Below are 21,011 nucleotides of genomic sequence, written 5' to 3'. Positions count from 1 at the left end.
TTTGTTGGATGGCTTTGAAGGGAAAAGTCCTGCCCTGAGTGAGCGTAGGAAATAGCCTCTGTTCCAGCCTGTGTCAGACACTTGTGCCCGAGTGTTAACACTCCTGCTCCCTTACTGCCTGGCTGTTTGTAGTACAGGAGGAATTCCTAAAAGTTGACTGAAAAACTTTATATTATAAACATATATAGACATCAGAATAGGGGAGTATAATATTGCATAACAAATTACCTCAAAACTTAAAGGCTTGATATAGTCACTTTAAAAAAATTTATATATATATATATGTATATGTATGTGTGTGTGTGTGTGTGTGTGTGTGTGTATATATATATATATATGGTCATTTTCTTATGCAGCTAGGAGGGCTTATTGGGGAGTCGTATCTCCTGGTGGGGTCTTCACTCGCCAGTCTCATGTTTCCTGGTGGCTTTGGCAGGACATCATCTGGGGCTGCCTCACAGCATGGCAGTCATTAGGGAGTCAGAATTGCAAAAGTTTATGTTGCCAGGAAAAGACAGAAGCTTCAATGTGTTTTCAGATCTAGCCTTGGAAGTCCCGGCTTCGTGTTCTCTCATTTACAAGTGGGTCCCAAGCATACCCACTTTCAAGGAAAAGGGCTCTAGGTTTTGCTGGTATCAAAGAATTTTTTGATAGGTTTAAAATCACCACAATATGACATAAGGCTTTTCTTGACTCTCTTAGCCATGATAAAACATTAAATAATCTTTATTCCTTTATTTATGTATAGCACATATGGTGTGTTTGAATAACCATGCTGTAAGCTACGAGGTCATGAATTTTAAAACATAGCTCTTTTTTTCCTACCCCTCTTCCTTTCTGAGTGTCTGGGTAGAGGGAGAAGGAAGACTTATATGTGTAGCCAGAAATGCAGTGGTCGATGGGACTCAGACCCTCTGTCCAGGGCAGCTCCGCCAGCCAGCAGGACGCGCCGTGGTGGCTCTGCTCTGCTCAGCTAACTTGTGGAGAGATGACCGCCTGCATGCAACCTCAGTGACGAGAGGGAACCCACCTGCTAAGTAGTGTTCCTGCCCGTCCGCGCCCCTGCCTCCGTACTGGTACTGGGGGCGGGGCCCTCTGTCCTACTCTTTTGGGTGACTCACAAGAGGTCAGCAAGTATTTCATTTTCTCATGGGGGAGATAATTAAGGAATGTGTCATAATTTTATTTGATAGCTAACTTTAATTAAACTATAGATTAGAGAGAAATGGAAAAATATTCAAGTTGATAATAAAAGGGCAGAAGATAAATGAGGAAAATAGAGTCGATGTCCCTCAAAATATTTAAAACTGGTTATATTTGTACTTTAACTCCAAATATCACTTTAAACAATGAAATAATGTTTCATAAGGTTCATATCTTTATCCCTGTGGTTATTAACACCTTTTGAAAAATATTTCCGAGGCTGTCATTCTCTGCAGTGCAGCCATGTAAGTGTGTTTCACATTCGTCCGCACTACCTCCCACTCTGCGGGCTGGGCCCTTTCAGTCAGAAGTTGGAGGTCTCTGACAGTCTTCACAATTTATCAGGAACCTTGTTGGATCCAGAAGAACGTCGGCATTCACTATTATTAGACTTGTAACCAAATGTGTAACCCTTCTTAAAAGTGAGAGAGAATGCGGATGGAGCAATGGAGAGACAGATGCTATTATAGTGTGTTGTATTCTAAGTGTTATAAGGCTGGGACATCCCCCGAAAGATTGTGACTGTGAGTCTAGAACGGAAAGGTGGCACTTGCTCACCAAGGATCAGGTAGTCGGGTGACCAGCCTAGTTCAGCTGAAATCCGTGGTAAATAGAGTTGTGGCAAAGAGCTTCTCAGGGGACCGGGCTTCCTGAGACCTGCGGTGGGTGTGGGAATGAGCTAATCGGTGTGATCTGAACGTAGATGACATGCAGTGTGTTTTTGTTCCATGGTAAGAAGGAGGAGATAAGGCAAACTGAGGAGCTCAGGACCCAGGAGTTGTGCTCTGCCATGTGCGTGCACACAGGCCAGCCTGCTGACAAGCCCAGCGCTTTCCTGGAGAGCGATTCTGACCAGAAGCGGAGGACATGGTGCCCTGAGCCCTCATCTCAAGGCCCAGGGTGCTGACCCCGTGCTCCCCGGCTCGGTCTGGGTGTGGGATGACAGTAGATTATCAAGAAGCATAAATTCAGTGGAGCGAGAAGGGGAACACGCCACTGAGAAAGGAAGCAACCCAGGTTCATAATGCCTCACTTCACACCAGAGTGGGCACTGTGAAGTTTATCTGCACATGGTTGATTTGTACTTCAAGATTTTTTCACATTCTTGTGTAGATTAGCTTTGTCCTTGAATGAACTTAATGTGCACTTGGACATGCCCAACAATGTGAGATGGAAACAAGCCAGGGAACCCTGGAAGTCCGCTTTTTTTGGCTTGTGGACACTGGCAGTAGAAAGTGAGGCCAGGACAAGGCTGGGGTTTTGTCGCTTCGTGTCAGAGGTACCCAGTGGCTAGGTCTGCTCCAGACGATCAAGGGCGTGGGCTCGAAGCCTCTTCCCCGTGTCTCTGACTGAGGTGGAGTTTTCTGCCCCGGGAGAGCAGGAACTCGGGCGCTTGTCACAGGAGGTTCTGTGCTGGGTTCTCACAGGCTGCATACTGGCGCTCTCCTGTCCGAGAACCGGGGTGCTGCTGGGTGTTCGTGCCCTGTTTCCCTTGTCGACCGGCCGACTCGTGGGCCTTTTGAGACCACCGTTCTACACTTTCCTCTGTGTGAACTCCACAGGTGGCCTACCTGCTCTTGTATTTGATCAGATTATTGATGGCAGCAGGCCTAAAAGTTGTCAGAAGATATCCATGTCTATTAGGGCCGACCAAGTTTTAGTGGAAACTACACAAGGATGACTTAAAATTATTAAAAAAGAAGTCTCCTTTCTAAATAAAGGTAGTATATCTCAGTAATCCTGTGTGGTTTAAATTATATTTTATTAGAACAAGGAACAAACCACAGTTTATAATCTCTCAAAATCATTTAGAGTCATGCTACCTACAAAATATGCAGTTTATGATTTGCCATCTATAAAACTTCACTGATAAGAAAAATTTGAACGTATTTTATTTCTGATAAACAGTTATTAAACATTTATGTTATTATTCCTGTCAGTTGGTCTGATTCCTTCAATCTTCTAAAGCATTATCGTTTTTTTTAAAAAAAAACCTATTCATTTCTGTCAACAAGAAGAACTGGGTGATATTTTGCTTATAAATGCTGTTTGCACCTGGGCTTCCTCTTAGTTTACAAGCAGATTCTCACCATCACCTGTACCTCTGAACTTCTCCTTGAATGCCTCAGCCCCGAGCGAGCGAGAGCCTAGTGCCTGGTGCCCGTGGAGAGCCCACGGGCATTCCCATCCTGCTCTGCTCATTGCTCAGCTGTGATCTCTTTGCCCTGCAGTGACTTTTATAAAATGTTACATGTTTTTTTCTTTTCAGGTAGCCATTTTAAAATAACCTTCATGGCATACATGGATATTTCCTTTTACTCAAAAGCATCTCTAATATCTGAAATATTTTAACCTACTTTCCACAGTGTTTGCTTTATTTTCAGTGATTCAAAAATTCACCAGTAAGCGTCCCCCCTTCCAACTCTACAGATATTGCTTCTCAAACATGATTCTAAGGTTCCCACAACTCGGGGTCTTTTTTTAATTTTATAAGGACCGTGCACAAAGTAGTACATCTTGGAAGATAATAAGATGGAAAATTTGGCATGTTTTGTCTAAACAGAGTTTATTTGCAGTTGTTTCTGATACTGAAGTAGAAATTAAAAATAAAAACATTAGCAACATAGAAAAATTCTTAAAGGTCACAGAATGCTCCCCATTCTTTAGTGAGCCCCATTGTTGTGGCCCTTTAAAAGAAAAGTCTAGTTATCACTGATGCGTCCCCACTCTTTTTTTCTCATTTAAATCACAGACAGTCTGGTTTCACCATATTAAAGCAAATCCACCTAGTAAGGAACAGATCGACTTTTATTTACTGGCTAGAGTTCTAAGCACCAGAAATGGGCAGAGGAGACCAAACAAAGAATAGGAAAAATGAGGCATTGAAGGGGAGCCAGCATTGGGTTTGCAAGGGACGAGGCTTCCATGTGGCAAAATGTGCCTTTCTTGCTGTTACTCAGAGTTTAGAAATAGAGCAGAGAGAAGGTAGATGGGGCTACAGCCCGAAAGGGGTAGAGAACTTACAAGGCACAGAGTGTAATCAGACACTAGGTGTAATTATGCAAATGTATGTATAACCGGCATTTCTGTGCGTAAATCATCTGCAGCAACCTTAATACTCAAGGTTAAAGTAAGCTAAGGGCACAGTGACTTCACTCAAGTAGCGAAAAATTGTAATGCAAATTGTTTGCACTTTGAATCCTTGATAAGACGGGGTGATGGCACAGTGGATAGAGCATTGGACTGGGATGCGGAAGACCCAGGTTCAAGTCCCCGAGGTCACCGGCTTGAGCCGAAGGTTGCTGGCTCAAGCAAGGGGTTACTTGGTCTGCTGAAGGCCCCGCGGTCAAGGCACGTATGAGAAGGCAATCAATGAACAACTAAGGTGTTGCAATGTGCAACAAAAAACTAATGATTGATGCTTCTCATCTCTCTGTTCCTATCTATCCCTCTCTCTGACTCTTTCTCTGCCTCTGTAAAAAAAAAAAAAAAAGAATGTCTTGAATCCTTGATAAAATGAGCTTTGGATCTTAAAGACTAGGACTGTGCTCCCTTCCTGCAAAGGCACTGCTTTGCTCAGGGAGGGAGGGTGGGGAAGGGTCAGTTTGAGGATGAATTGAATGTGGCCTGGTCGTATTTAATCTGTTCACCCTAGTGACAGACATTTCAAGCCAGTTGTGTGTTTAGTTTACCTTTAATTAACCTTCACCGGGAATGTGTTTAAGTGGTTAGCATTTGGATGCCTGCTTAAAGGAAGGAAATGTTTGAATTTGCTTAGGAGAAAAATATGCTTTCTTCTTTGTTGTAAAATAAATTGAGTTCACATATTTCTGAAGGCCCCAGGCTCAACCATCTGATTAAAATCCTAAGATACATTCAGTGTTAGCAGGTGGTCTTCTTTGCATGAACGTAAATAAAATGCTGTGGGTTATGGATATGAAATACTTGTTCTAGGAAACTGCTGATGTGAGTGTTCACGCCTCTTAGCGTGGCACAGCGCAGTTCTATTTTCTCACCATTGGTCTGTTAAGAGAACCCACTGGAGTGTTTTCTTTTCACTTCAAGGAATTTGAAGCATCATGTAAGGCTAGGAAGGCATTAAAAATATATTTCCAGTCTCATAAGACACTTAAGAGTAATACATATAATTGAATTCAGCTGATGTTCCAAGTGCTTATCAGACACTCATTTCACCTCTGCAAGCTTTGATTGAACGAGCTCCCAGATTGTCCACAGCACTGTTCTGAGGGAAGCAGATGACTTGAAGGTCTGCAAACAGTATGTAGGGACCCGTGCACAAATAGCTCACCATCGCTAGAATGTGCCTGTGTGGAGACTGGTGCTGCTGCAAACAGGAGAGAAGAAGGGCCGGGGGAGGCTTTCTCTGGCCGCCAGGCTGCATGGACCGGTCCTCGTCTTGGCCGTTACTGAGAAAGACCGTGTGCTTCCGGAGCCCGTGCCCCCCCTCAGGCTGCAGACTTCCTCTCAGTCGATCACGTTCGGCAGTTTGACCAACTTGAGTAAGGAAGGTCTCAGAAGTTGTGCATTGCTGTCTGCCTGAGAGGGCCTTTTTTATCTTATTAACCAAAAGCTACTTCAGAAATATCATAAGTCCTATGCATTTTTGTCCCAATTACAGAATTTTTTGTATGTTGATGATATTTCATTGTAGAGCACTTTTTAAGTTTTTAAAGTTTATTTTTATTGATTTTAGAGAGAGAACATCAATTAGTTGTTCCACTTATTTATGCAGTCATTGGTTGATTCTTGTATGTGCCCTGACCAGGGGTTAAGCCTGCAGCCTTGGTGTGTTGGGACAACGCTCTACCCAGGCCCATGGGCCGGGCTGTCACGTGGATGACGCTCCAACCAGGCCCCCCGGCTGGGGCTGTCGAGCGCTGTCACGTGGATGACGCTCCAACCAGGCCCCCTGCCCGGGGCTGTCGAGCGCTGTCACGTGGATGATGCTCTACCCAGGCCCACCGGCAGGGGCTGTCGAGCGCTGTCACGTGGACAACGCTCCAACCAGGTCCCCGGCCCGGGGCTGTCGAGCGCTGTCACGTGGACGACACTCCAACCAGGCCCACCGGCAGGGGCTGTCGAGCGCTGTCACGTGGACGATGCTCCAACCAGGTCCCCGGCCCGGGGCTGTCGAGCGCTGTCACGTGGACAACGCTCCAACCAGGCCCCCTGCCCGGGGCTGTCGAGCGCTGTCACGTGGACAACGCTCCAACCAGGCCCCCGGCCTGGGGCTGTCGAGCGCTGTCACGTGGACAACGCTCCAACCAGGCCCCCGGCCTGGGGCTGTCGAGCGCTGTCACGTGGACGACACTCCAACCAGGCCCGCCGGCCGGGGCTGTCAGCGCTGTCACGTGGACGACGCTCCATCCAGGTCCCCGGCCCGGGGCTGTGAGCGCTGTCACGTGGACGACGCTCCAACCAGGCCCCCTGGCCGGGGCTGTCGAGCACTTTCACGTGCGACCCGAACACTTCCCTAGAAGCTGCCCTTCTCTTGGTTTTGTTCATCAAACTGGAAAGTCAAATAATTACTCATAATGTTCCTTCATTTTCTTCTGGTTATTTGCTTTTTAATGTATGTGTTTGTTTTACTTTTCCCTTAGGGAAAAAGGAACGGTGGTTTCCGACAGTGCTTCTTCGGGAGCCAGAAGCACTGCAAGCTGACAAAGCTGTGTCCAGCAGTGGGCTACACGTTTAGGCTGGCTGCTCGGAATGACATCGGCACCAGGTGGGACATGCCCTCGTTCTCATCTGTGTGGCGACTGTCTTCTCTCACGCTGCTGGGAGGCATGTGGCCACCCTGCCTCCACGTGGAACCAGTCGGAGACTTTTCTAGAGGGAATTTTATTCAGAGGGTAGAAGGCCCCTTCGGAGGTGACAGTGCTGCTGTATGGCCTGTTTGCAGTCCTGCGAGCTATAATGCAGAGGCCCCATGAGGGGGTCTCTGAGACCCGCCATCAAAGTAACGGTGCAGCTATAGGAAGGAATCCCTCTTGGTGCTTTAGTTTTTCAGATCATGTGCTTTTTTTACTTTCACCACTTTAGCAACCTACTCATTGTGTTCCCTTTTTTCAACTGTATCTATTTTCCGAGACAAAGACAAGGTGCCAGACACCATAGTTGTCAGTGAGGCCCACGCTCCCAGCCCAGGAGGACTCGGAGGGGCTGCGGAGGGGAGACGGGCATAGGCGACCAGTAGTGCGCCGGGGGTCAGAGACGCTTCGAAAGGCCGTGTTTCGGTTGCACTTCCTGGCTAACTCTTGATTAAGGGGAAAATCTTTTTTTCACTGCTTATTGAAAGTTCTAAAGGTTCAGCACATCATTGGTTCCCAGCCTTTTTTTCAGCCTTAAAAGCTTCTCGGCATCACAAGTTTAGAGCCCTCTCACCCCATCATCACAGCCATTGTACTTTCGAGTTCACTGGTTGAAAAAGTTGTAACAACAAAGGCTTCCATGGTTAAAATGTGTAAATAATTGGAAGCACCCACAAACTTTTGAAAAATAACACTTTGTATTTTTATAAAACATTCATTTCATTGACAGACATCACGGTGCTCACACTGATTCAAAGGCTAGTTGCTCTAGGGCTCATGGCTTGATAAACATTGCACTGGGTGGTGCTTTCTACAAGGGACTTTTGGGGGGAATAAATATTTGCATACATTATGCTTGTGCTTTTTTACCAGCAGACTAAAGGGGGACATTGGCAAGTGGAGAAGTCGTGGTAGGAAATCTCTCACGATGCCTTCCTTTGCTTGATGGGCCCACCAGGCCCCAGACTTTCCAGCCCGAGCGCCTGGGCGGCGGGCAGGCGTGTCCTTCCTCCCTGAAAACGCGGAGGCTCCGCCTGCCCCTGAGCTCATGTGTCCCTGATTCATGTCTCCACAGTGGTTACAGCCAGGAGGTGGTCTGCTACACATTAGGAAACATTCCTCAGATGCCCTCTGCGCCCAGGCTTGTCCGCGCGGGGGTCACATGGGTCACGTTGCAGTGGAACAAACCAGAGGGCTGTTCTCCTGAGGAAGCGGTCACCTATACCTTGGAAATCCAGGAGGATGAAAGTGTAAGTCTGGCCGATTTTACACCCTTGCGTGTGTGCTAAGTAAGTCAGTATTGTCATCAATTAGATTAGCTACATAAAGTCAAAACTAAACTCTTACCTTCAGCCTCTGCACCTCCCACCAGCAGCAGCCTGTCCTTTCGCCGTCTTTCCCATCTGAGTAAATGGCATCTCTGTCCTTTCACTTGGGGAACTAAACTCCCTTGCAGTCGTCCTTGACTCCATATGTAATGTTAGCAAATCCTTTTAAATCTTCCGTCAGGAATTATTCAGAAATCTCACTATTTCTCAACATCTCCACAGCTGCTACTCTTTTACAAGACACGATCATCTCACCCCTGGAGTATTGTGATGGTTTCCTACCTTCACCCTTACTATACTAGACTCTGCCCTCCACAGGAAGCCTAAGTAATACATTAGATAAAATACGGTCAAGTTCATGGTGTGCTCAGACCCTTCCCATCCCAATGCTTCCTCTGTCTTCTAGAGTAAAAGCCTGAGCTCTTGAAATGCTTGCCGGGCCCATTGCTAGTGGGACTCTGTTCCTGCCCCGGGAGTCTCAGTGACCATACCAGGCAGGCCTGGCCTCAGGGCCTTTACAGTTCCTAAGCTCTGCAGCTAGGATGCCCTTCCAGGTATTGAGACTTGCTTCCCTCAATTCCTTGAGATCTTTCCTCACATGTCACCTCTTTGGAGCCCCTTCCTGGCCTATAAAACATTGCTACCTAATCCAACTTTCCGTGATGATAAAAATCTTCTATAGTTTGTGTTGTGCAATAAGGTAGCGCCTAATTCCACATGACTATTGAGCATTAGAAATACGGCTGTGGACCCAAGGAACTGAAATTTTAATGGTTTTTCATATAAATTTCAAGAGCCACATATGCTTGCCTATCTTACCTGCATGGCTATTAGAAAACAGCACCTGACTAGGTCTACCATTCTTTCCTTTGAGCTTGCTTAATTTGTTGTGTCACAGCGCTTAACACTGCAGGACATGCTTCATATTTATATATAGGTTTGTTTGTTTTTTCAGTCACTTTCTCCAGCTGGCATGTACGTTTCTTTGGGCAAGGCTCTGTCTGTTCTTGGGCAGTGCTGAACACCTGGAGCATAGAATAGAGATGCATAGAAGGCGCTTAGTAATATACTATATTGGATGGATGGATCGGTGGATGGATGATTGAGAATACTATTGAATGAATTCTGTACATTCAGCTTTTAGGGGAGTATTGATCCACTCAGAGGATTATGTCTTCCCCAGCAAAGCTGTCATTTCTCCCTTGGCCAAAAGAGGACACTGTGTGATCAGGAGTCTCAGCCGCAGTTCATGCACATTGCAGCTTGACAGTGAAGACCTCAATGCAAGAGGCTCTTTTTCATGACAACATTGTTAAATAATTTTTTTAAGTATGCACAGCTTTGTAACAAGTACTATTTTACGGTTAAGTACTTTATTTAAAATGCTTATTGAGTAACCAGGGAGAGTTTGCTCTTAAGGAAAGCATATGGTGGCATCAATCCCAAAGCACATTTACATTCTCTCAGAGAGCCTTGTTCTCATTTAAATTAATATTAGCCTCACAGTCAAGTGGAGCAGCCCCAGGAGAAATGACAGTGTGATAGTGTTACAGTTTTAGAAGGCTGGAGTGCTGTCCCCAGCACCAAGGGCCCTGGCACTCTCCTGCAGTGGCTGCCAGACCTGTGGCCTCCTGGCCATGACAGAAAGAGGCAGGAAAACATCCTACATTCAAAGGTATTTAATGCCCAGATTTTGTGGTACTGATGTTTCTTTCTGGCTTTGCCTTTTCAGGATAACCTTTTCCACCCAAAATACACTGGAGAGGATTTAACGTGTACTGTGAAAAATCTCAAAAGAAGCACACAGTATAAATTCAGGGTGAGTTAGTCATTTTGGGACCTGAACTGCTTAGAAAAGAGGCTGTTTTATGTTTTACCCATTTACTGTTTTAAATGGATTTTATAGATCAAATTTTTTTAATTCAATGCATTTACAATTTTAAAATAACATTTATAAAATGTACACCAAACTTTAATTTTAAAACCTACTTTTGAGAGAGAAAACTGTCCTAATGTGCTGTAATAAATTGTATTATAGCATGGCCAGTTGGCCTCACCCAGGCGGACCCAAACCAAACGCCTAGGTGTACCTGTCTCTCACCTGTGGGCCACACCTGTCTCTGCGGCTTCTCCTTGACATCAGATTGCTCTTTTACTCTTTATTTTCTTTTGCTCTTCTGCCCAGTAATATTCCTTAGTCATCCCCCCCACTCTTTCCCTACTCAGGCTCTTTGCTTTGGTTATTAACAACCAACATTAGTGCAGGGCCGCATGCTGTATCCAGAGGCCGTGCTCTGCAGCATTCTGAGAGAACTGGTGGCTGACCCTGTGCACAGCACTGCTCTCATACGGCAACATGCATTTTGGAGAGAGAAGGTTCCACCATCCCCTCTTGAATTTGGGGATCAGATGGTATTGCTTGGCATGTAGCAGCCACTCAGTAAATAGCTGTCAAATTCTCAGGTAAAGGTTGTGAGTGTTTGAGGAAAAGGATAGTTTTTGCTAGTTTAAGGAACCCTTGCTATTCGACACTGGCTGTGAGAACACAGCAATATTGATAGCATTTCTCCACAAGGTGGCAGTGCCCTGCTCGTAAATAGTGAGGTTGTTCCTGTCTGCGTTCTCCTCCTTCCTGTTTTCCTTCCACGAAACAGTAAGAATAAGGTGGTGATATGCTGGTTTTGTTTTATGTCTTGAAAGGGTAAAAATGTCCTTAGCTCAAACCCATCTTAATTTTATTTTTAATTGTTAATAACCAACCATACATAAAATAAGTACTTCGTATAAAGAAACACAAATCAGTAGTTTGAGATTGAAAGAGAAAGAGTGTGTGTGTGTGTGTGTGTGTGTGTGTGAGAGAGAGAGAGAGAGAGTGTTTATGTGTGCCTTGGTGCTGCCATGTTAAAAAAAATCACTATTGATTTAGTAGCTGCTATCTAAAGCCTATTAATGTTTTCTCGGTTGTGATACAGCTGACTGCTTCTAATATGGAAGGGAAAAGTTGTCCAAGTGAAGTTCTGGTGTGTACAACAAGTCCCGACAGGCCTGGACCACCTACAAGGCCCCTCATCAAAGGGCCAGTCACATCACACGGCTTTAGTGTCAAATGGGGTATGTTTTACTGCTATTGCTTCTTTCTGGACAGATTTTTAAAAATGTATTCATTTCAGTCATAGCACACCAAAGTAGAAGATAAAAGGGCAACACGACTTGCAGGAGGCTTACACATTTGGAATTTACATATGAGAAACATCTAGACAACTCCACAAATTGATAAAATGGACAATTTTAAGAGCATCTCACTGACTTTCTGATTTTCCTGTATTATATGATTTTCTGCCTGTATTTTTAATGTGTCGTTAATTTGAATATAGTAATCTCTGAATATGTACTTCATTCTTCAATAGCCTTAAGAAAGTCATCATATTTAATGTAAAGTGATTTATAAAGTTAATATAAATGATAAATCTCAAAATTTAGGTATGTCACTGTGAGTAAATTTTGGTATACAGAATATTCAAGTTAAAATGAATTAAGAAAACTTTAGTCTTTGTTGTAATTTGTATGTAACAAGAGGTCTTCAACTTCAGGAATTTTTCTTACTCAAGTTCCTTATATAGTGTTTGGGAGCCTCAGGTAGAAGGAGGTTGTGGCTCACCTCTACTGCTTGTACAGGGTGGGGCAAAAGTAGGTTTATAATTGTTCATGCAAAAAATGGTATAATAATTAATAAGTGATAATACAAGAATAAACTGTTTTTTGCAGACTCACAACTGTAAACCTACTTTTGCCCCAGGCTGTATTATTTCAGTGTAATGATTGCCATTAGATTGTTGATAAACATTTGAAATTACATATAAAAACTTTTATGATATATAATTATCAGCTATATAATTAACTATGTAAAAGGCAAAAAATAAAAGTAGACATTTAAAATAAGATTTTATCTGGAAGCCAAGTAATGTACAGGGAATTTAAAACATTATTAAGTCATTATTGGAGACCGACGACTGAGACATGTAACTATTTCAAGTTACCTAATAATTTTGAGACAGAATTATTAGGGTACGTATTTCCCGGGAAGATGGATATGATTAAGAGAACTATAAAATTCTATATGTGCTTAAAGCCAGACTGTAAAGTTTTATTTCTCAAAAAATCCTAGGAAGTTCTGTTAACACCAAATATTTACTTTTATTAGCCACATGCAATAATATTTAACTTTATAATTATTGTTTTAAATACCTATTACTGAAGGCTGTATACCTGAATGGAAATAGCAGATGAAAGGAGAAGGGGCCTGACCAAGCAGTGGCACAGTAGATAGAGCATCGGCCCAGATCGTAGAGTACCTAGGTTTGAAACCCCAAGGTCGCCAGCTTGAGCGTGGGCTCACCAGCTTGAGTACAGGGTTGCTGGCTTGAGCATGATATCATAGACGTGACTTCATGGTTGCTGGCTTGAGCCCAAAGGTCACTCACTGGCTTGAGCCCAAGGTTACTGACTTGAGCAAGGGGTTACTTGCTCTGCTGTAGCCCCCCATCAAGGCACATATGAGAAAGCAATCAGTAAACAACTAAGGTGCCGCAACAAAGAATGGATGCTTCTCATCTCTCTCCCTTCCTATCTGCCTGCCCTATCTGTCCCTCTCTGTCTCTCACTCTCTCTTGCTCTTGCTAAAAAAAATGAAAGAAAAGAGAGGGAGAGGGAAAGAAAGAAAAAGAAAAAGGAAAATAAAGGAAAGGAAAAGAAGAAAGAAAGAGAGGGAAAGGTGGGGGGGGGGGGAAGGAGAGAGGGAGGGAGGGAGGGAGGGAAGTAAAGTTCCTGAATGTAAATGTGAGAAATCTGAGTATCCATCTAAAATAGAAAGGTGGCTGATGGGTAGTAGAGGTGAATTCTGCATGGTGTTGCAAAATTACAATGTAAGATATGTTTCTGCTCAGAAAAGAGAACGCTTACAGGCAATTAGTAGTGGATTGGATACCCAGAGTGCCACGAGGTCTGGTAATAAGGCAGAACCTCTTCCTCATACCACCTCTTAGTGCATGTACTTGTTGATCCACAACTCTGGTTTTATGGAACGGATTCATTACATTCTGATGTTTTATTTCGTCCGTAAATTTTGCACTTTCCTTCATCCTCCATTTCTTAAAAGAATCTGGTGAGTGATAATATATGTGAAATGAAAAAGAAACATATAAATATTTTATCTTCTATAAAAACCACTAAATATTAAAGAGCAGGTTTCACAATTCTCAAAGTAACATAACTTTTAGAAAACTTAATTCATATTTTGAGTTTTGCTCATGTTTCACTAAATAAATGCTCTTTGACATTTGTAGCTCTAAAAACTAATCTGATAATATTTAAGGTTTCTCAGTGTTTCAGTTTGTTTCTTTTTCAAGGAAGAAGTTGTGTAAAATAAGATTAGTTGTGCCAAAAGGCAGTATAATATTACATGATTTCATGTGTTCCAATGGTGTTTACCAATAAAATCAATACCCTTTCATATCAGTTAGCATTTGCTTACTTTCCAGATCCTCCAAAGGACAACGGTGGCTCAGAAATACTCAAGTACTTGCTGGAGATTACTGATGGACATTCTGAAGGTATTGGTAATCTACAAATTCCTATGTATAATGATGACAGACAAAATATAGTAGTACTGTGGTATAGTGGTGTCACACTTGTATAAGTTAAAAAATATTTTTTTTATCTTTATTGTGATTTCTGAGTCATTATTTATTAATTCCTTGTCATACTATGTGGATTAAAGTGGGACAATTTTGAATATCAAATCCCTTAAATAATACCTTTGAAAAAATTCTTAGATCATTCTAATAAAATTTATTAGGATTTAATAGAAAAGTATAGCCCTTAGAACTTTAAAACTGATGTATCTCACCATTCTAATAATCCTCATAATTATTATCTTAATAAAAAGTGATCCATACATATGGCAAAAAAAGAGTTAGCAGTAACTTTTACATAAAAGCAATCCAGATGTGTGGCTTGCCCTTTATTTCTATAATTCCACAATAATCACCCGGAGTACTTCGGTTTTTGTGTTAATCAGGTCCTATTTTAAGCTGATAACATGAAAATGTTTTGTGATGGGCACAGCTGTTAACATAAAATCATATTTTTTACATTAGAAAAACCACATTGTACACAAGGCATGTATGTATATGTAGTGGCTCATTGTGAAAACCTAAGTATATTTTGAATTTTCATGGCTCTCTTGACCACTGATGACAAATCAAAATAGATGCCATTTTCTATTAAGCCAACAACTTTGCCAGTACATAAAGTGAGTAATTGACTGAACCCTTTTAGTGGTCCTTGTTCCCATTCACCTTTTCACTGCAGGTTTCTAACCAGCAGTGTCAGGGTAGCTGTCTTTAATATTCTCCCTCTCCGATGGCCCTAGTGCATGTAACTGAATTGTAGATCTATCTGACCAACTGTGGGAATTTGTAGCCTATTTTACTGTAGTAAAATATTACAGAATAGGATAAAATATGTTCCCTCAACAACTTCATGGATTAAAAGGCTTTGTGAAGTAGTCAACTGGAGTGTAGCGTTAGTGTGTGCGGACCAGAAGCAAGCACAGCCCGGACTGGCGAGGCCGGTGTTGGCTGGAGCAGCCCCCGCCTGCTCCCCAGCAGCGTCAGTTCTCCGGGCTCCACACTCTTCCTGTGGCCCTGCTTGCTTTCTTTAATCCCAAGAAGTGGTTGGATAACTGGGTCACACATGGAGTGTTTCCTCTTTAATTTGTTGCTCTCAGGCATTTTTGTCTTCCAAGTGGGGCTCCATGAAGAAGCAGGCCATTACCCAAAAGACTCAGTCTGTGACAGAGGATTTTATGCACTGAGACACCAGGCAGATAGGAGCAGGGAGGAACTCGTGCACAGACTGACCAGAGCCCTCGTGGCCGCGCAGCTGGCCCCACGCCCGCTGGCCCAGAGCCTCCCCACGGCAGAGCCGTCCAGAGCTCTCCCAGCACTGCCCTCCTCCCTCCACACAGCGTCTGGGCGGTTTCCAGCAGCTGAACCTCTTCGTCAGAAGACATAATAATGGTGATCCTAAGTAGTCTAGCCAGCACTACTAAGTATTAAAAATGACTCCATGTTATTTTAATATTTAACTTTGTAAAGGAAATGGAAAGAGAGCCCTTTGGCTGTTAAAAAAAGAAAGAGGAGATGCTGGTTTTCATGGAAACAAAGCTTTTTAAAATTATTATTATTATTCGTTAGTGGTTGATACTATTGACATTTTTGCCAAGGGCATAAACTCATACATGAGCCTTGTTTTGCAGCAGGTCAGTGGGAAGTGGCATACAGTGGGTCGGCTACGGAGCACACGCTTACCCACCTGAAGCCAGGCACTTTGTACAGACTCCGAGCATGCTGCATCAGTACTGGTGGGCACAGTCAGGTTGGTGTTGTTATCGTAGAAATTTACAGAAACCTCTGCGGGCCACTTCAGACAACCTATCAATAACATCAGAATAAAATTGCTATTTAAAAATGTATTGTGATATGTAGCTGTCATGTTATCCCATCAGGAAAGGAAAACTAGAGTTTTTTTAATTGTGCTCTAAAAGACATCAAACATACTCATCAACATCACTGATCATCAGAGAAATACAAATTAAAACCACAAAGAGTCAGAATGACTGCTATCAATAAATGAACAAGTGTTGGCGAGGGAACCCTCATGTACTTCTGGGAATGCAACCATTGTGGAAAGCAGTATGGAGTTCCCTAAAAAAAATTAAAAATGGCCTGACCAGGAAGTGGCGCAGTGGATAGAGTGTTGGACTGGGACATGGAGCACCCAGGTTCGAAACCCCAAGGTTGTCTACTTGAGCACGGGCTCATCCGGCTTGAGTACACGGGATCGCTGGTTGAGCGTGGGATCTTAGGCATGACCCCATGGTCACTGGCTTGAGCAAGGGGTCACTCGCTCTGCTATAGCCCGCTGGTCAAGGCACATATAAGAAAGAAATCAATGAACAATTAAGGAGCTGCAAAGAAGAATTTGATGCTTCGCACCTCTCTTTCTGTCTGTCTGTCCCTAGCTGTCCCTTTCTCTGATTCTCTGTCAAAAAATTAAAAATGGAACTGCATAGTAACCCAGAGATTCACCTGAAACACTAATTTGAAAGAATGTATGCACCCCTGTGTTCATTGTATTGTTATTTACAATAGCCAAGACTTGGAAGCAGCCCAAGTACCCATTAGTAGATGAGTGGATAAAAAACTGGTATATTTATGCAAAGGCATACTACTCAGCCATAAAAAAGAAAGAAATCTTACCTTTTGCAACAGCTTAGATGGACATAAAGAGTTTTATGCTAAGTGAAATAAGCCAGTCAGAGAATGACAAGTGCCATATGACTTCACTCATGTGGAATCTAATGAACAAAGTAAACAAAACATAAACAGACTCATACAGAAAACAGACTGACAGCTGTCCAAGGGAGGGTGTTGAGAGACTGACTGAAAAAGGTAAATGGGTTAAGCAAAAAACAAACTCATAGACACAGACACCAGTATGATGATTACCAGAGTGAAATGGGGGAGGGGAGGAGGGAGCCGGTATGGGGAGATACATGGTGATGGAAGGGACTTGACTTCAAGTGTTGAACACACAATACAGTGTACATATGATATATTATAGAATTGTACACCTGACTCTATATAATTTTATTAACCAATGTCACTTCAATAAATTCAATTTAAAAAGACAGGCCAAATAATTCTCAACTGAATTGTGATATTTTCAGATACATTTTTCACTTAGTTATATTTTACAAGGCTTTGGTGTGGTCACATTGACAGTTGAAAACTGAATGTTGACTGGAATTTGTATTATCTAAATAAAAGGAACCTCCGTTAGTGTAATGATAGAAAAAGATAGAATTTAGAGTCAAAAGAAAGACGTCCTGCACAGCTCCACTGTTAACATCTGGCAATTTTGTGGGAATATGCGACACAGCTTCCTCAAGGAACTTGATTGCCATCTGCTGGAAGGTTCCTGTAAAAACCACGCACATCTATGATAACTGAGCTGAGTGGCACCTCTTGCGGTTGGTTATACACAGCCCAACTTACATCTGCAGGCAGCAGCCTAACAAATGAGCAAGAAGTGCTATAGAAGTGAAATAGTTGTTAAATGGCTCTAACTTATATTCAGAGAGTCAGTGAGGGACAAAATGGTAAAATTACCTTTTCATTTAGAGGTATTTGATACTATGTTTTAAAACCATTAATATTGAGAGATAGTGGCTTGTAACCCTGTGCTGGCTTTTATTTTCAAGAGAACATCTACCTTTTGGTACTTAATTTTGCCAGTCCACCCATTTCCAGTGTTGTCCTGTGTTATTTTCTCCCCCTACCCCCAGCTCACCAGTACTGTAGTGCTTAGACTGCCTATACCGCAGACTCCTATGAGAAGAAGGTCCAGTTAGAGCATGCTTACGCAGGGTAGAGTGCCTCCCAGGGTAGGGTATAGCCACACCAAAGCCAAAGGCTGTCAGCAAGCACGGCCTCAAGCACGTCCTGTGGCGAGACGCTGCCTGAGCTCACGGATGGTGCCGCTCAATGTATGGAGTGCATCTGAGCACCACTTCTCAGGAGGAAGAGTGAATGAGTTTGCTGGAGCTACATAGCTCTGCCTTCTTCTCTCCTGTCTCAAAAAGGGGTTCAGCCTCCATACCAGCAGCATATGTCTGCAAAAAAGAAAGCATACTTATTTTAGCGTTAATTGAACCTGCTGGCCAGTGTCAGACTCATTTGATTAATATTGATTTTATTTGCTTTTCTGTTGTGTGTGTGGATGGTTGGCCATTTATGGCACCATTTAAAATTTTCATCCAGCTGTTGTTTTGTGTCCTTTTCCGTCCTCATAAAGGGTCTCTCTAATTCTGGTTTAAAGGAAGATAACTGTGTGCTTAGAATATGCAACACTCCTGTCTTCAAATCTGACTTCAAAAATAACCATTTTTTACCTGTGCAGTATGCAGTATATGTACACACCTAAAACATACACAGACACAACACAAAGATCTCATTGCATAAAAAAATCATGTATACACATGCAATGTGTAACCCCATTTTGGTAGCATTTATAGTTACGGGGTGGAATTTGCCTGGTATGTAGAGGTCTAATAAATTCATGGTAACTAAGAGATGATTCTCTCCGGTGTTTCTCCTACAGTGTTCTGAAAGTCTCCCTGTTCGCACACTAAGCATTGCACCAGGTCAGTGCCGACCACCGAGGGTTTTGGGTAGACCAAAGCACAAAGAAGTCCACTTAGAGTGGGGTGAGTGAACACATCTTCACATTGCCATGGACAGTGTGGACGTTGGAGATCAAGTTTAAGACTTAATGCTTTGTAATTAAGTTGGAAGTCTTCCTTCTGATATTTTTTTCCCCCTATTGAAAATGTCTGTATCTTTTTCAATGTGTGTGGGCTTGGGTTTGTGCTCTCCCGCTCGCCGTTGCTCACCCTCCCATACCTGACAGTGCCACACGCATTGTTCATCCTCTCCCTTCAGAGGCTGCTTTTCTAGAGGAGGTTTCAGAACAGCCAGTCTTGTCCAGGAATTTTTCAACTTTATTCATAAAAGAAGAGTTGTGCTCAATTTAGAGATTACACAGAGAAACGGGTACCCTCTCATTCCTCCTTATCTTCGCTGTTTTGTCACATGTGAGCCCTGTTTTGATTCAGGCTATATTATCATTTCTTGTATCAGCAGTTTACAGCAATTAAAGTTACAAATTTAAACCTGAAGAACTCTATCAGACTATTTTTTCCCACCACTTAGGCCTAAAATATAATAAAATATCATCCAACTTTCAGTTATCTATCTTGATTTAATGTGACCTTTGGTTTGCTGTTAAAAGAGATTTTCTTCCCTCTGTTTTGTCCCATCCTTTAGAATGTAAAGAAATTAGCCTGATGATTTTCCTGTTTTCAAATATTTTATTAATGTAATCAAATATACTTGCTTTGGAAAGTATCAGCATCACTCAGAAACTTTCTCTTTTGAATCTTTTCTTTTGGGGGGAGGCTGCTTTTGTAAGAAACTACTGAGGTGGGACCACCCACATGATGTTTTGTAATCCTTGTGGAAAATTAGATGTAATTTTTGTCAAGGAAGCACAAAAATGATGTGATGCAAAACATTCTTCATCCCTAGATGTTCCTACCTCTGAGAGTGGCTGTGAGGTCTCCGAGTACAGCGTGGAGATGACGGAACCTGAGGATGTGGCGTCAGAGGTGTACCACGGGCCCCAGCGCGAGTGCACTGTCGGCAGCCTGCTGCCCGGAACCGAGTACCGCTTCCGAGTGAGAGCGCTGAACGACGGCGGGGTGAGTGGGGTGAGTGGGCGGTGCTAACGCTGCGGTGTCCCCGCTGAGCTTCCCCGGCAGTGCCTAGCCAACCTCACCCACATTACAGAAGGGCATATGAAACCTTCTTTCCGATTTGATGTACTTACTGTGATTTCATTTTCCTAGCATTGGAAATGTTTCTATATCTTCATATCACTTTTTAAAGATCAAGTTTAAGATTAATAAGGACCTCACCCTTTAGATGTGTTTGTTTTAAAAATAATTTCTTATTTGCTTATGCCTCTATTAATCATTTATGAGAAATTAGAACTACAGGGATGGGCAAAAGTAAATACACAGTTGTGAATACATGAAATTCGAGTTTATTCTTGTATTATTGTTTATTAATTATTGTATTTATTTGCATTACAACTATAAACCTACTTCCGCCCATGCCTGTATGTAATATTCCTTTCCTATATTGTCTAAATTACCCATCAAGGTCTTGCATCGCTTTTAAAATGGAAGTTGGGTAGAGGCTGGGAGGCTGGCTCAGTGTTTCGTTCTGCTCGTTGTGAAGCCTGCAGGCTCTCCAGCCCTTCCTTCTGCTGCCCCTGTTGGAGCTGTTGAGGCGGGCTATCGTAGGTAGAAAATGTATATTTATAGTATATCCGCAAGGGGTTTTGTGGGGGTTTTTTAATTGCCGGGTTTGGATTTTGAGGAGGTGACCTAGAAACTGTAGAGGTTTTTTGTGTGTCAAAGATGGACAGAAACAGAAAAGAAGACAGCAGGGTGCGTAGAGCAGACTGCCAGTAACGTCCAAGTGCAGTGATTTGTATAGATGAGTCCCATGCAAATGAATCCATGTAAGTCATTGATGAACATGTTTAAAGTAAGCCCAACTCACAGTGACCTGAAGTTGATGGTGACTTTTTCTAGTTCCCGGTAGTGCTGCTCAAAACATTCAAAAGTGAATTGAAATGTGTTCTAGCCCATTTCGTTTTCACCACAGCTGACTGTGGAAACATTTGGTCCGAAGTCAGATCTGACTTTTAACAGGAGCCGTGTTCTTCTAAGTCCTCATTAGTAAAGCATGACAGAAACAGCACAGCTATTGGAATTGAAACAACACCATGAAACTAAACAATGAAACTGTGTAGATGAGAAGATAAGAAAGGCTGTGCATCCAGACTTGTCTGAGGGAAAGGGGGAGGCATGGCGCTGGCCTCACACGCTGCAGAAACTTTCCCTTTCCTTTCGCCCTCTCCCACCAACTTTCAGGGGCTCTCTGTCACGGCCAGGATG

At 42.9% G+C, this 21,011-nt stretch overlaps 1 protein-coding gene across 5 annotated transcripts in view; it reads left to right on the top strand.

The window, feature by feature from the left end:
* Positions 1-21,011, top strand: part of FNDC3B (fibronectin type III domain containing 3B) — a 400,148-nt gene that overhangs the window by 325,270 nt on the left and 53,867 nt on the right. For 3 of the 5 annotated variants that reach the window (XM_066348038.1, XM_066348036.1, XM_066348037.1), the window contains exons 12-19: positions 6,825-6,949; positions 8,110-8,284; positions 10,095-10,181; positions 11,335-11,473; positions 13,900-13,971; positions 15,681-15,799; positions 18,587-18,692; positions 19,573-19,745. In XM_066348038.1, the coding sequence (XP_066204135.1) occupies positions 6,825-6,949; positions 8,110-8,284; positions 10,095-10,181; positions 11,335-11,473; positions 13,900-13,971; positions 15,681-15,799; positions 18,587-18,692; positions 19,573-19,745 (996 nt within the window). The remainder of the gene's footprint in view (positions 1-6,824; positions 6,950-8,109; positions 8,285-10,094; positions 10,182-11,334; positions 11,474-13,899; positions 13,972-15,680; positions 15,800-18,586; positions 18,693-19,572; positions 19,746-21,011) is intronic. The other 2 variants (XM_066348039.1, XM_066348040.1) reach the window with 2 other exon arrangements.

Source organism: Saccopteryx leptura, chromosome 8 (genome assembly GCF_036850995.1).
Source record: "Saccopteryx leptura isolate mSacLep1 chromosome 8, mSacLep1_pri_phased_curated, whole genome shotgun sequence".
NCBI classification, from domain to species: Eukaryota; Metazoa; Chordata; class Mammalia; order Chiroptera; family Emballonuridae; genus Saccopteryx; species Saccopteryx leptura.
This window is presented reverse-complemented; position numbering and strand designations above follow the sequence as displayed.